Source organism: Diplotaxodon limnothrissa, linkage group LG7, assembly GCF_057381915.1.
Source record: "Diplotaxodon limnothrissa isolate DT_005_m linkage group LG7, D_limnothrissa_male_GT1.1, whole genome shotgun sequence".
In the NCBI taxonomy this organism is placed as follows: Eukaryota; Metazoa; Chordata; class Actinopteri; order Cichliformes; family Cichlidae; genus Diplotaxodon; species Diplotaxodon limnothrissa.
Genome location: NC_140602.1, coordinates 61368488 through 61382954, shown reverse-complemented (window position 1 = coordinate 61382954; position 14467 = coordinate 61368488). Strand labels below are relative to the sequence as shown.

General features: G+C 40.1%; 1 protein-coding gene across 1 annotated transcript in view; it reads left to right on the top strand.

Moving 5' to 3' along the window:
• necab2 (N-terminal EF-hand calcium binding protein 2) overlaps positions 1 to 14467 on the top strand; it is a 154804-nt gene that overhangs the window by 40645 nt on the left and 99692 nt on the right. Inside the window, exons 3-5 of the mRNA XM_085358600.1 lie at positions 3489 to 3597; positions 6843 to 6868; positions 7068 to 7165. Coding sequence (XP_085214726.1) covers positions 3489 to 3597; positions 6843 to 6868; positions 7068 to 7165 — 233 coding nt within the window. The remainder of the gene's footprint in view (positions 1 to 3488; positions 3598 to 6842; positions 6869 to 7067; positions 7166 to 14467) is intronic.

Genomic DNA, 14467 nt, shown 5'->3' with positions numbered 1-14467 from the left:
AAAGATGACAGACATTTATTTTTCTGGCCTTTCTCTCCCTGTAATAAAAGTAAATGTCTTGAGGGAGTTTTAAGAGCACATTCACACTGTGTGTTTGTTTGTGTGTGTGTGTGTGTGTGTCCAAGAATTACTCAAGGTTTCGCAGTGATGTCTAGCCTTTACCTTATCTCCTCCCTGCTGTTTTAGAATACTTTTCTGAGTCTGGGTAATTTCCTTTGCATCAGGATAATTTCTCTCTGTTGATTTTAGGGACGTAAAATATGGGCAATTTCATCAAACTGTGCCAATCTGCAGTTGAGACAGAATGCTGTTGGCTGTTGCATCAATCCGTCTGCTGCTGACTGCCTTGGTTTGGAGGCGAGTGGATGTCAGGGTTGTTGTACATTATTTATAGTGGGGTTTGCTGGGTGAACTGCAGCATCAAGAGTCAGCTAAAATGATCCATGGATGCTGTTTAGCAGCTGATTGTGGTGCTTGACTTTCCTGTTAGTGGAATACAAAAAATTAAGCTCTCAACGGATACCAAGGAAGTGGTTACATGTGTGAGAGATTATTGTGAAACACACAAAAAAGGCACATCTGAGTCTTTGACAGTGGTACAGTATAAGCCAGGAATCAGAGAAGCTGTAGGCTTTTTTGTTAGCTGTGTAATTTGGGAGTATTTCATGCTTTTGAAAATAGGGTTAGCACACTATCTGCTTTGCTTGAGCGGTGTGTTACTGGAGAATTCCTAAGTGGGCTAGCTGGCTGTAAATTGGGTCACTGCTGAATTAAACACCAGTGCTTTCTGTGCTTCTTCACTGCTGCACCAGAGAAGGCCAGGTTAGAAATAGTCATGACCACAGAGTCTAAATTCACAGTTGAGCCCTGGTGGACAGGGAGAGTGGGACTATGAACACAAGAAGTGGCATTTTAGAAGTTCGCCTCAAACAAACACGCCTTCTGTCATGGAAAGGTTATGCCAAGCGTCACCAAAAGAAGGCTATTTGTGAAGGCGTTTCTGAGTCACAATCATTTTGTGCAGCAGAAATCGACATGGAAGAACATCTGAGAGGCAACGGCTACTTTGTTGCTCTAACAAGGATCTGGAAAAAAGGAAGGCTGAAAGATATGGAGACACTTAATGGGGAGAAAAGCATAAGAAGGCATGAGATGGGCCAGAAAGAGTGTAAGTGGCTGCAGAGTTCCTGCAAGTTTTTTGACAGTTTGAAACAGGCTCGAGTTTTGACCACCACTCAGAAAAAAAGACTGCATATGGTTCTCAAAACAAACTAACAGAGAGTGCAACTGACTGTGCCAGAGTGGAAGAGAGCCAAAAAAGAAACCAAACAAAAACTAGCGGCAGAAGAATGAAGTAGGGAATAAAAAATAGATGCATCTTGATTTAAAATAAGAAATTCATAAACACATACTTCCCTAATCATGAAACTGAGAAATAGCAAAGGGGAATTGTGAGGCAGACTTAAGAGCCAAGAGCAGCACATTTGAATTCAAGCCTTTATAAGGCTGCAGTCCTCTTGTCCCTGAGCTTTCTCAGTACTCCGCAGTGGTCCCCATGGCTCAACCTGCTGTATCCAGTCAGCCACACTCAAGGACAAACACACTTAGAGGGCAAGGGAATTAATATTTGATATAGCTATGCATCATGTGGTGAGACAGTCAGGAATACAGGACTAGCAAGCAAAGACAGGATAGAGCCAATGCCATGAATAACCACTCCCTACTAACTAAAACAAATTTAAACTGCTGGTTGAAACAATGCTTACAGCTAATTTTACTAAGTTGCGCTGGATCAAAGTTTTATTTCATTTTTGAAACGTTCCCACAGAACTTTTTGATGACTGTAGCTGTCCGTTGCTTTTTATGCTATTCTTGTTTGTACAGTAGCATCTAATCTACTGTACAAACAGTAGATTACATGCTAATAATACCAAGTGGTGGGGATAAAAGTGGCAGAAATGGATGCCTCATAAGTAATTGTGCAACCAGGAGGATGCCTTGGGACAGAGGATGGATGGATAAATGGATGGATTCATTGAAAATTCAGAAATCTTGAGCATCCTTAGCAATTTTTTTAACAAATCTTTGCAAAACTGAATATGAAGCTATTTCTTTTGCTAACAATCGATGCTATAGGCTTACCTGGGGATAAATGGTTACAAAACTGTGCCACTTTTTGTGGATAGAAAATTAAATCCTTCAATATTATATCTAGTCAGAATATTACAAAGACCAGGAGTTATCCATATTTTTTCTTCTAGACTTTGTTTTATTGGATGTTATATAAGAAGGCTAGAAATCCAGTACTGTTGAGTGCTTTGGTTATCAGTGCAGCCCCAAAAGGCCTTGGGGTTTTGAAACATAATCGCCATTGTGTGCTTACTAAAGTGCAACACAGACAGACAGCAAGGATTCATCTGAAGGTTTTTAGCAGACTGGAGTGCATGCTGGATTGATTTTACAGCAGCTCGGGAAAGGACTGAAGGCAGTCATCATGCCAAGGATGTATGAACGTGGACGTCAGTGCGGCAAAGCAAACTGGTATTAAACTGCTGCTGATTCACAGGTAGCTGATACTGTTGGGTTAACAGTATCAGAGTAATTATCAAGCAGTGATTTCATTTTTCAAATGGCAGACACAGGACTGTTTTTGACTGTTTTGAGTACAAGTTAAAGTTCTGATGAAGAGTTTGACTGGGGCTGAAGTACTGAAAAAAACGACTGAATGACTATCTCCAGGTCAGCAGAGGAGAACAGTGGTTTGATTTTGGAGATGGTTATCAGCTGAACAAAAACCATCTCCACCAGCTTCAGCTTATTGTCACAGAGATAAGCTCGGAGTCAGAATTTACAGATGGTGGTTTTTGGGCTCTGCTTTATGAATAAGAGTAACGGCAAGACTGAAAACAATCAAAAGTTAAATGTCATGCTAAGACACTGGGGGATGATATTTATATTTCACGGTGGTGCAGATTTATATAAAAAGGAAAACCCTATTCACTTCAATGCACTAAAGAAAAATGCCCCAGGATCCACTTAATCAGGACAAATTAACCTCAGGGTAATAAGCTGGGATTTTTCACTCTGGACCAAAGCATCCTCTCGGTCAAGCGACTGGCTAACCCCCGTCATCCCCAGTGCTGCAACATGTCAAACCCAGGACAAAAAAAACAATGTCACTAAAATTTAATCCGTATAACTTGGAACTATTTAAACTCTCCAGATGCCATCGGGAACAAATGTTGGTTATAAAAGAGATCCGGTGGGATGAAGGTATTATTATGCAGTATTGTAGTTTAGAGCTGTAGCAGGTTGCAGTAATGACCTGTAATTTCACTTTATCTCCTTCCATCCTCTTTAGAGGCAGCAGACAGGCTGCAGTTTATATGCTTCTTTAATCAGACACGTCCTCTTAATATTATTTAACACTGTTTTTGCAATTACAAATAAATGTCCTCATAGCTTTGATGGTGCCGTACTTCCTGCAGATGACGGGAAGCTGTCTCTGGATGAGTTCCAAGCATTCTTCTCAGATGGCACGCTGAATGAAGAGGAGCTGGAGAAGCTATTTCACACCATTGACTCTGATAACACCAGGTCAGCACCATTACTGCACGCCTGTTCGTGTGCGTGTTTGCCTGCAGCATGCACCGTGCATCCATAGCAGCATGAAATAAAAATGAATACAGTAAATTTACATGTGTGTGCGTGTTTTCGTGCTCGCTTGGCCATGTTTTTTGTTTAACTTCCATCAATTATGAAAGTCCATAAGATGCACGCGAGTGCTTTCCTGCTGCACCACATCAGTTCTGCTTTTTTTATGTGTGCATGCTTAGGTAAGATGTATATAATTTACCCTGCAGTGAGGAAATGTCACATCCACCTCTGAAAGCTCCTTTTATGCAGGCCCTTTTGGACCAGAGCCCTTTGCATTAAATGACACTTTTAAATATAAAAATGCCAAAATAATAAAAGGGAAAGAGAAACAGGAGCAGACATGAAGGGGAAGCAGCATAAAAACAGAGGAAAGTCATTGTTACCTGTTTTTACATCTTTGCCTTTCTATTCATCTCTCTCCTCAAGACATTAACCTCTTTACAGCTACTCCCAAGATGTTTTATTTTGATTCTCATTGAATCAATTTATGACCCTTCATAATCAGCCAGTCAGCTCAGAAGAAGCATGCTGACACAGTGGGATCTGAGTAATCAGAAGTCTAGCTCTGTTAATTTACACAACCTCCCAGTCCTGCAGGCCCTCAAATAAAATGAAACCAGGCAGAACAAAAGCTGACCTTTATCATTTTTGTAGAATTGAATTAGGTTTAATATACAAATCCTCCACCCTGGCTCAGGTTTTTTACATCAGCGCAATAAGTGGTCCAAGCAACAGCCCACCGTCTCTTTGACGTCAGTGACATTGCCACTTGGATATGGGCTCACTTTATCAATCTTACTTGCTGCAGAGAATGCACTCAGAAAATGCTCTACTCATTAGGGTTAAGTAGATTTGGTGGTTGCATGCCAGGCCTTAGCATCATCATGTGACAGCAGATAGGGTTATTGATTGGTCCGAATAAAAGGAGAAACTCTATAAGCATTTCCTGTGTGAAGCAAGATGTTGATGGATGCAAATGAGAGACTGAGCGTTGTTCTGCCTCCAGCTGTTCGTCTTCCTCTGTCACTCTTTTGGTCTCTTCCCATTTCTCTTTATCCTTCTTCACTATCAGGCTGTTTTCTGAGCTTTCTGTCATGCTCTTCAAGCTTTCATCCTTCTATCACTCAACTCATCAACGCTCTCTCTCCTCATCCTCTCCATCTGTCACTCATTCCCCTTCTCCTGCCCTTTCAGGCTTCAAATCTTCCCTGCACAAGTCTCAGTCAGTTTCACATGCTTTTTCCCCGTGAACCGACGAGGCAGAACGAAAACTCCTGCGGTCTTTTTTTAGAACATAATTGCACAAAATGCAGGAAGACACTCACCTGCACATCAGAGTAATTGAGTTATTCAGTTTGTTCAAAAGCACTTGAAGAAATCTGGAGTTACTCTGGTCATTATAACAAAAACATATATTTCTATTTATCTGCCTTTACCCACATGCAGTACAGTTTCATCATCAGATGGTGAGTGCGAGGGTGGACATCCTGCCAATTTTTGGTGCACCAACTGCACATGTGCCGGGGACTTCAATCACCCTTCAAACAAGTATAACAGTAATAACTACTCGACTATTATGGTCCGGGTCCACAGCAGAGTATAATCAAAGCTTTACTGTTTCAGCCACCACCATGCTGTTTATTTGGTGTTAGATGTTACCAAATTTGGAAAAGAGTAAGTGGAGTCTTAATTTATCAGCTAAGATTGGATGACTACTTTTAATTAGCGCTATGTAACAGAATTATAGTGCGTTTTACAAAAATCTTGGATGGTCTCAAACACAAAGCATGCTGTATTAAATTTAGTATTTTTCTTTGTTTTCATTCTATTTTCAGCAATTTATTTCACAAACTAGGAAGTTACTTAGTCACGTATTGGAAACTGGAAGAAGCTCTGCTTGACAAACAGTGTCATGACAAATCCAAATGACCAAAAGCATAATTTTCTGCATGTTAATGTTCAGTTAAAATAAGTACTAACAAGTCTTTTATAGGCAAATATCCCCTAAACATCCCTAAAAGGGAATAGCCAAAGTTGGTGCAGATGTCCTAAAAACCTTTTGATACAGGTTTTAAACTATTAGACCAGAACACCTCTTAATAAAAACTGAACTTGTACAGCTGATGGAGTTAAGCTTTAATATGCACAGCCTCATATCAGCGTGTTTCATTGTCTTCACGTCTTCAGTGGATGTTGTGAAATCTAAAAACAAACTGGCACTTAATAAGGTGGAATCTCAAGTACAGTGAAATTCATTACTAACTCAATAGGCGGCTGCATCACTTGCGGAGAACAACATAATTACTGGTTTACTCTCTCTTTGAAAACACACCCTGCATCTGGAACTAGCATTTGGATAGTAAACAATCTTTCGTTTCGTTTTAACCAGCAAAAATGTTGGAACAACTTTATAACACTCAGTACACAGACATCCCTAAATTCTGTTTAAGCTGCATATGCTGTGCGCAAACATGAAAATGCATTTATTGTTGGTTAAAACCAGATTTTTGGTTGCCATTACTAAAGCCCATCTGTCACAACGAAGGATCAGGATTCATCCTGGCAGAAACACTGTGTGCAAATACTTAATAAAATAAAGCAGAGCCTATTAAATGAGGCTGCTGAACAAGGCTCAACAGAACGTATGCTGTTTGAAATATTCAAATTACATTTTTTTGACTGTTTTTAACACTTCGTTTCTCATTATGTTTGTGGACTTGCTGAGCAGTGATTTATTATCACAATGAAGAGGTGGACAGATGGAGTGTTTCTGCCTATCTCTTCCACTAAGCCACAGTTCATCCGTCATCACTTGCATCTCATCCATCTTTTGGATGGATCGTCCTTCTTCCGTCATTTCCACCTTTCTTCCATCCTTTTTCTGTCCCACCCCACTTCTCTCCTGGTCAGTCAACAGCGAAAGTCTTCTTTGAAGCAGTGAAGAATTCATTGCCAAATGAGTCCCCACGCAGTGAACGGAGCGTGAATGATGGCGGTGGATTGATTCAGACTCCTGCCACAGTCTTGTTAGATCCCTCTCTGCTTGCCAAGCTCTTTTTGTATGTGTGACTGCATGCAAAACAACTTTCCTCTGTTTCTGACCCTGCTCTTCTCCATTCTTTTCCTTTCTTCCTATCTCCCTTTCCTTTCTTTCCTTCTTCTGCTCCTTTGCTATGCTGTGATAGTAATGTTGACACTAAGGAACTCTGCGGTAAGTAGACTGCTGACACACACTCACACACACCCACAAGCACGCACTTACTTCCCTGCCACTGCCCTCATTCCCTCTCTTATCCATTATTAAAAATACTTGCCTGTTGAAATGCAAAATATTTTTTTAAATATAGGATATTAAATCAGCTACTTTGGGCTAACCATTGCAAATTATTTTATGACTCTGTGTAAAACAGACTACTTTGCTAAGCACATGGGAGATTATGAGGGAGTTCTGGCTTCTCTGGAAACGCTCAACCTTTCCATCCTCAAAGCCATGGACTTCACCAAACGGGTAAGAGGTGTGTGTGTGTGTGTGTGTGTGTGTGTGTGTGTGTGTGTGTGTGTGTGTCAGTGTCAAAAAGAGAGCTGGATGGTGGGTAGTAACAATATTGCAGTGACAACATGCAAGTTGATCTGAAAGAACTTTTTGAATGAATGTTCAAATGTTTATTCGATGTCACTAAATCACAACAAGAGTACAAAACCACAGTGTTAGTTTTTTTTCTGTGACATGAAGCCCATGAAAGGCTTTAGCCTTGTGGGAAGGTAAATTAAAAAAACAGTGTAAAATTGATAAATAAGTGACAACTATTAATCCTATGCGAACAAATAAAGGAAAAATGCTGTGTAACTGTGAAAAAGGCTCCACTGCTTAATTATTATTATAGTTAAATTATAAGTTAATATAAGATTTTTAAATGAGTTTTACTTACCTCTGGAACAGATCAAGTCTGGATTAAAATAAATTTGTTTCCCAAAATCTCTCGAGTAGGGGTGACGAGTACAAAGTTGATATGACTCGTGCAAACAACAATCACATGGGTCATTAAATGTGTTAAGTGCAGGCTTACAACCCGGCCTCATCTTACAGTATTGCCAAGCAGTGTGTTCTTGCAATTATAGAATTTGAAACCTGAGTGCAGCAGCTGGAGGTTCCTTGGGTTGTGTTGTAGCAGACAATGGCTGACAGATGTCAGAAGATGAACACACAACTCTTCTGTGCCTGAAAAGCTGTCTACACTAATAAGTGCGCTTTTTCCAAGGGTGGAAGCTGTGTGTTTTCACATGACCATTTAAATGTAAGGCAGTGCATATTGAGTATTTATTGATTGAGTGTCGATGTGTGTGTATTTGTTTGTTTAAAGTGTTCTGTATGCCTTATTCTCTGTGTGTGTATGTGTGTGTTGTGAAGTGTGTCAAAATAATGACAAGTTCTTCCCGTACAGAGCCACTGGTTTCGCAGTCAACCGGTTTAGATTGTGTGCATCTTTGAGTGTGTGTGTCTGCATGGCAGCTAGAGAACAGTAATGCATTATCCCAGATTCACCCATGCACTATATATAGCAGCTGCTCCAAAGCTCCAAAGCTCCAGTCTCATCCATGTCCGTGGGTTCTGCTCGTGTGTGTGTGTGTGTGTGCATGCATTAGCATGTGTGTGTGAGAGAGTTTATATCTCTATCCACCAGCAGTCTTTATCTTTCTTTCAGCTGCGGGCCATTCAGCAACCCCGAACACACACACACACATACACACACACACACGTTTCCCTTCTTCCCACAGGCTAGTTTCTCTCTAATGTGCAGCCATTGTTTAATCAATCAGTGGAGTCTGTCTCATGTTTTATTGCTGTATCGCTTGTGTTCGCTCTTCTTCTCAACCTCAAGTCAACTCTCCTCTCCACTGTACTGCATGCAGACACATACATGTATACACTTTCAGTCTATTCTCTCTCTGATATCATTAGATTGCCTTTAGCGGGTAGTAAAGCTCCAACAGTGCTGTGTAGGGAGTTGACTAGCTCAAGGAGTTGAGTGGCCAAACTGAAGCTCAGACACTGCTGACAACTTAAAAATTGATGGACATTCTGAGTGTGTGTGTGTGTGTGTGCATGTCTTTTTAATGGCAAAGCTACCACATGCTTTGCTGCAGAGAGAGAAATGGAAATTGGAGGCCAATGTTTTGTTGTTTAAAAGCAATGTGGAGGCTGCAGCTGTCACTCAGACGTTCATTTATTTATATATTTTTTGTTGCAGCCCCCTCTGTTTTCTCTGCCTCTCAGTTCACTCTTTGTTTTTCTCAAAATCAGCTCTTTTTTTGTCAAACTAATGTGAGGTTGTGTTAATAATTTTTGTTACAGTGTGAAACAAACAAGCCAACCAGAAGGATTTTTCTAGAACCAGACATGTGGGACGTGCAGTAGAATTAGATTTGCATATTTTTGGACATTGTTCTTTCTTTTAGCTTTTTTTGTCATAATATTTCAGGATAAGGTATATTATGAACACTGTCTTAAGGTGCAGACTGTCAATTTTAATTTGAGGGTTTAGCAACAGTAGTGCACTCACAGGTGAGAAATTGTAGCTATTGTTAAACAGAGTACCCTTTTTTTCATTTGCTCAAATGAAATTGGATAAATTCTCATAGATTTGTCATTCATTTTTTGTGTCAACAATCCTTTAAATTACATTCAATAACTGCTAGAAGTTGTGAATCTACAGACATTATCATGAGAAAAATACTTTCTGAGCCTCATATGGCATAAAATTCAAAGTGTCCAACATCTTTTACAACATCTTACAACGTACGAGGCTTTAGCACTGTGCAATCTAATTTGGCATTCATTTTTTATGCAATATTTGTGAGACAGGGTTGAAAATATATGTGAAAACTCTTTAACACCCAGAGTTGTAAAAGATTGTCTTTCAGCAACTTTACAGGGAAACCCTTGAACTGGTTTTGTGTTTGGCATTCTCAAACATTCAAAAAAAGGTCAAATGTAATTTTATCCAACTCCTGCACGAGTCTGATCTCACTTCACATCATTTGAGCAACACTTTAAATGCTTCATACCAAGTCAGTTCTGGTTTCAGCAGCAGTTTATCAGGTCCTCAGTAAATGTCTGAGTGCACTGTCTGAGTGCTAGCCCACAAGTAGGGATAAGAGCCTGTAAGTGTGGTAGTGATAGCAGCATACTGTATACAGCGTTTTTCAGCTGAAGCTTGTAAAAAGAGCTCCAGTGATGTTGATTTCTTCATTTCCTCCTGCACTTGTAGTGTAATTCAAACACCCAGCAGACTGTTTTATTTTTAATTTCATTTTAGATAAAAAAAAGCCAACAGCCACATGAAACCTGGAGTAAGACTATGCGGATGTGAGGAGGAGGAGTGGGCAGGGCTAGAAGACAGAGCATGATATTACTTTGAGCAGAGGGCTGTAGCCTGAGTCTTGGCCTTTTAGAGCCCACTGAGAATTGATTAGCTCTCAATCTACCTCAATGAATATGGACACAGAGAAAAAAATAGTGCGGAGGTAGGCTTTGTACTTACCCACTGCACTGTACTTTAAAGCACTTGTTTGGCACCTGAAGGCGGTTCGCAGTAAGAATAAAATGGATCTCAGCTGATTATTCAGCTGAAATTTATACTCCGGCAGTATTGGCTCTGCTGTGGTGTAAAAGCCTTCTCAAGTCTTTGCAATGGAGTATAAGATAAGTAATATTAGAGTGGAGGCTAAATCACGTTACAGTGCCCAGTGTATTATCTGTATAATTTTATAGGCCATATTCTTTATGCAAAGATATAAATCACCTGAATATGTGTCCCCTGAGAAAAAGTTTGGTATCGTCAGCTGCAAATGACAGCTGGATAAACTGATACCCCATGTGTATGTGTGCTTGTGTGTGTGTGTGTGTGTGTGTGTGTGTGTGTGTGTGTGTGTGTGTGTGTGTGTGTGTGTGTGTGTGTGTGTGTGTGTGTGTGTGTGTGTGTGTGACTCATCCTCCCAGTCTTTCTCCCTTAGGGACAAGCAATAGATTGGTAATTCATGCAGACGTGATATTTTCATTCACTTGTCACATGTAGACTTCATCACTACGATTGTCAGTTAATGGAAACGGTCACTGCTGCCCGTCTTAAGAGACTGCCAAGTTTCTGTGAATGAGCTGATCACAAAGTAATTAGTATTGATTTATAAAATGAAATCACTTCTGACCTCACATCAAATCACCCCAGGTATTAAGGGTAATTTCCCTGCTAATCCACAAAGGAGAAAAGAGCAGTTATTCAAAAGGCATAATTATCAGTAGATGGTGAGATAACTCAAGCAGCTCAAAAGACGGTTAAACTGCATGATGTTTTCTGTATGCTAGCTGTTAATGTTTATTCCATACACATTTGAGGGACTTTTTTATGCATTGTAAAAAGCTTAATTTACATATATAATAGTAAGAGAAATATTTGTGCCTGTTTTAGATTAATGGTATGAGCCTTAAGTCCATATTTCCTGTGTTACGAAGGTAGTTCTTGCACCAGGTTTGATCACCACGGTGATTGTGTTTAACACGTGACCTGGTCCGGTGCATGTTATGTTCAGTTTTGGTTTAAAATTGGCCCGATCTGCCATTTTTTCACTGCATATTTTATTTGGTGTCATATACATATTTTTTCTGAAGTAATACATTTTACATGTGCAACTTATTTAGCTCAGCTAAAAAGTTACAGCAGCACAAACGCTGCATGTGTTGAGCTGGTGGTTCTTGATTCTAGTACTGCTAAGTCTCTTTTACACTTGTTTGAATTGCAGCTCATAAATCGATCAGTTACATTTGTAGGCTGTTTATCACCAAGAATATTCAGTCAGTGAAATTTATTTCACATTTATCTGGCAACAACACAGAGTGATTTAGACTATGGAAGTGCCAGAAGAGAACACACTAGCCACCTGTATTGTTTAAGTTATATAATTTAAAGTGGCAAAGGTCAAATGTGCAGAAATAACACTGAGAGCACCAAGAGTGCAGCGAGCAGTAAAAGAAACACAGCTTAAGACAATTAAATTTGGTTTTCCGATCAACTGATCATAAATTCACAACATAAAGAGGCATCTGCACCATTACTCTTGTGACTTTCAGCACCAGTGTTGCATTTGACTGTTAGATTTTTCATAATCTTTATAAATCTCTATCAGCAGTCCCTCTGATAAGGTCTCTGATTAGAGTAGGCGTAGTTCAATTGATCCATTTTGTGCAGAAGAAGAGTCAAATTGCATCAAACGCCTCGTTTTATGTGAGAGTACCCCGAGCTTGAAGCGGAAAAATCCGAGCTAACAAAGAAAGCTGATCATGCCTGGCTTCTCTGAAGGAGCTTTAAGGTTTTGACGAGCCAGCTAACACAAAGAAGTCCTGCTATGTTGAATTTCCTTTGTAGCATGCCTCTCTAGTCTTCGGCATAATATCTCTTACCTGCCTGTGTGACACCAGTTAATGGGACTGTCAGGTTTTTTAATGATCTGTGGTTTCTTTTATAAATCTTTTGCTATTCTTTCTTTGTGCTTTCTCAAGTTTTTTTTCCCAATCTTCATCTGTCTTGTGGTCTGTGTGAGTTTATTTTCAGTCTGCCTTTCAGGTTACTTGCTTTTTTTATTTTGAAGGTTGGCTCCTTTTTCCCATTTTTACTTCCCACCGTTGTTCTTTTCCCCACTCTCATTAGTGTCGTAGTTCACCTGTTGCTCTCCTTCATGTTGTTTGTTTTCTTCTGCTGCCTCCTGATTTTTTTTTTTGGATCGTTCCTGCTTGATTTTTGGATCGTATTAGTTCAGTGGGCTTTCTTCTCTCATTGCGCAGCACCTTTATTGTTAAGTCCTTTTAAAGTTCCTTGGTTTGTTTGTTTGTTTGTTTTTTCCCCATCCATCTGCTGTTTCCTGTTGTCTGCATACTGGGTCCTCCTGTGAGAAATAATAAACAAATTGTGACAGAGACACAATGGAGATATTCTCTGCTACAGCGAATCAAAATGATAATCCTATTATCAGAGGATGACTGCAGTCATTTATGAGCCAACTTACACAAGTGATGTTAATCCAATTCTTTTTATTTTTAACTCAGTGTAACACAATTGTTTTTAGTAAATTTATTGTTAAAATATATCACAATGCAAACGCTCACATATCACATTAGTCCCTAGCAGATTTTCTTGGAAATGCACGCACAGTTCACGAGTCCAAGACTGTCCCTTTGCATGATTAATACTTTTAACACGAGGAGAAAAATTAGTTGATTGTCCAGTTCAGCATATTCTTGTGTCTTACATACAATTATTTATTCATTTGTTCAAATTTAGAGAAAGCTACATGATAGAGATGTTGCTAGTTTTTTTTTTAAGTAGGTTTCTAACAGAGGGTAAAGTCCACAAAACTTATATTACACTGAATTTTTCGAACTTTTTAATTATCCTGGCAGTAAAGAAATAAAGGCGTCAGCTGTTGTCCTGCTGTGGCTCATGTCAGCATGGCATCACCTCAAGTGTTCTTTCAAGTTACTATGGTGACAATTGCCATGGAGGCTGGATACTTTAGGGACAGTTGTCATGGATACAGGTTGAGTTGATGTCAGTCTACATGGAGCCAGCTTGTTAGGACAAAAGCTTGGCCCGTTATGTTTTGTGTTCGCAGGCAGATAGAACCAAGGAGTGTGGGCCCTGTTTGGTTTCATACTTTTCTGTGGTCTCTTTGGCAAAACTCGATTTAAAGAGTAAGGCCCCAATTTTGTGAACAACAACAAAGATGCACCCGTCCAAGTATTACAAGCAGGGGGGAAAACTGTAAGAGAGAACTTTGCAGAAGGTCTGCCTTCATGTTTGTTGCTATACTCTTTTTCAGATTCCCCGGTGACGACTGCAACTACCATGCAGTCCACAGGGATAACCCAAAATGTGTTGAAATGCCTCAAATCCAGGATTCTTTGAACTATTCATCTTGTTTTCTATTTTTCCTGAAAGCCTTTATGGCACTATCAGAGTCAGAAGTGGTTCCAGAAAACTATTTTAATTGGCTTTCTGTCCAGCAGGTGGAGATAAGTAACATCCTCTCCCATGAGGTGTGTGTGTGTGTGTGTGTGTGTGTGTGTGTGTGTGTGTGTGTGTGTGTGTGTGGTAGCTGATAAGCGCTGAAGCAGACAACCGAAATAAGAGGAATGTTTCGTCATATCTCCTGACCATACATGCTGTGTTTAATGAGCCACTCTCTTTAGCTTTCAGGCTTTTATTGAGCCAGCCAACACAACTCTGTAGGAGCAGATTCATACATGTAGTTTTTCCTGCAGTTAAAATCTTGTTAGGGCAGATTTTTAAATGATCTGCTCAAGAAATTGTTTCCATCCGACTCCTCCTCCCCATCTTTTCTCCTCTGTGCCTTTTTTCCCTCTCGTGTTCTCCTCTTTCATCTATGCTCCATTGTCTTCTTCCACCCCCAAACCTTTGCTGCCTTTCCCCACACCTGATCCTGTTCATCCTCTCTTTTCTTCATGAAGATTAAGGTGAAGCGGATCACGGGGGAGCGGGAGGCATTTTGGTCTGTGCACAATAATGCCTGAACAGGGTGAGGAGAGTAGAGAGAGAGGTGGAAGATTGATGAAGAAGAATGGGGAGACAAGAAAGGGAAGGGAACAAGGAAGAAAGCTGAAGAGATGGAATGAGGAGAATGGGTGTGGTGAGAGTGTGACAAGAAGTGTAGATGTGTGAATGAATGGGGGGGGGAAATGAAGGTTGTAAAACAGGGGTCTCAAACTTAAATGAGCTGTGGGCAACTGCTGGCACTGTCA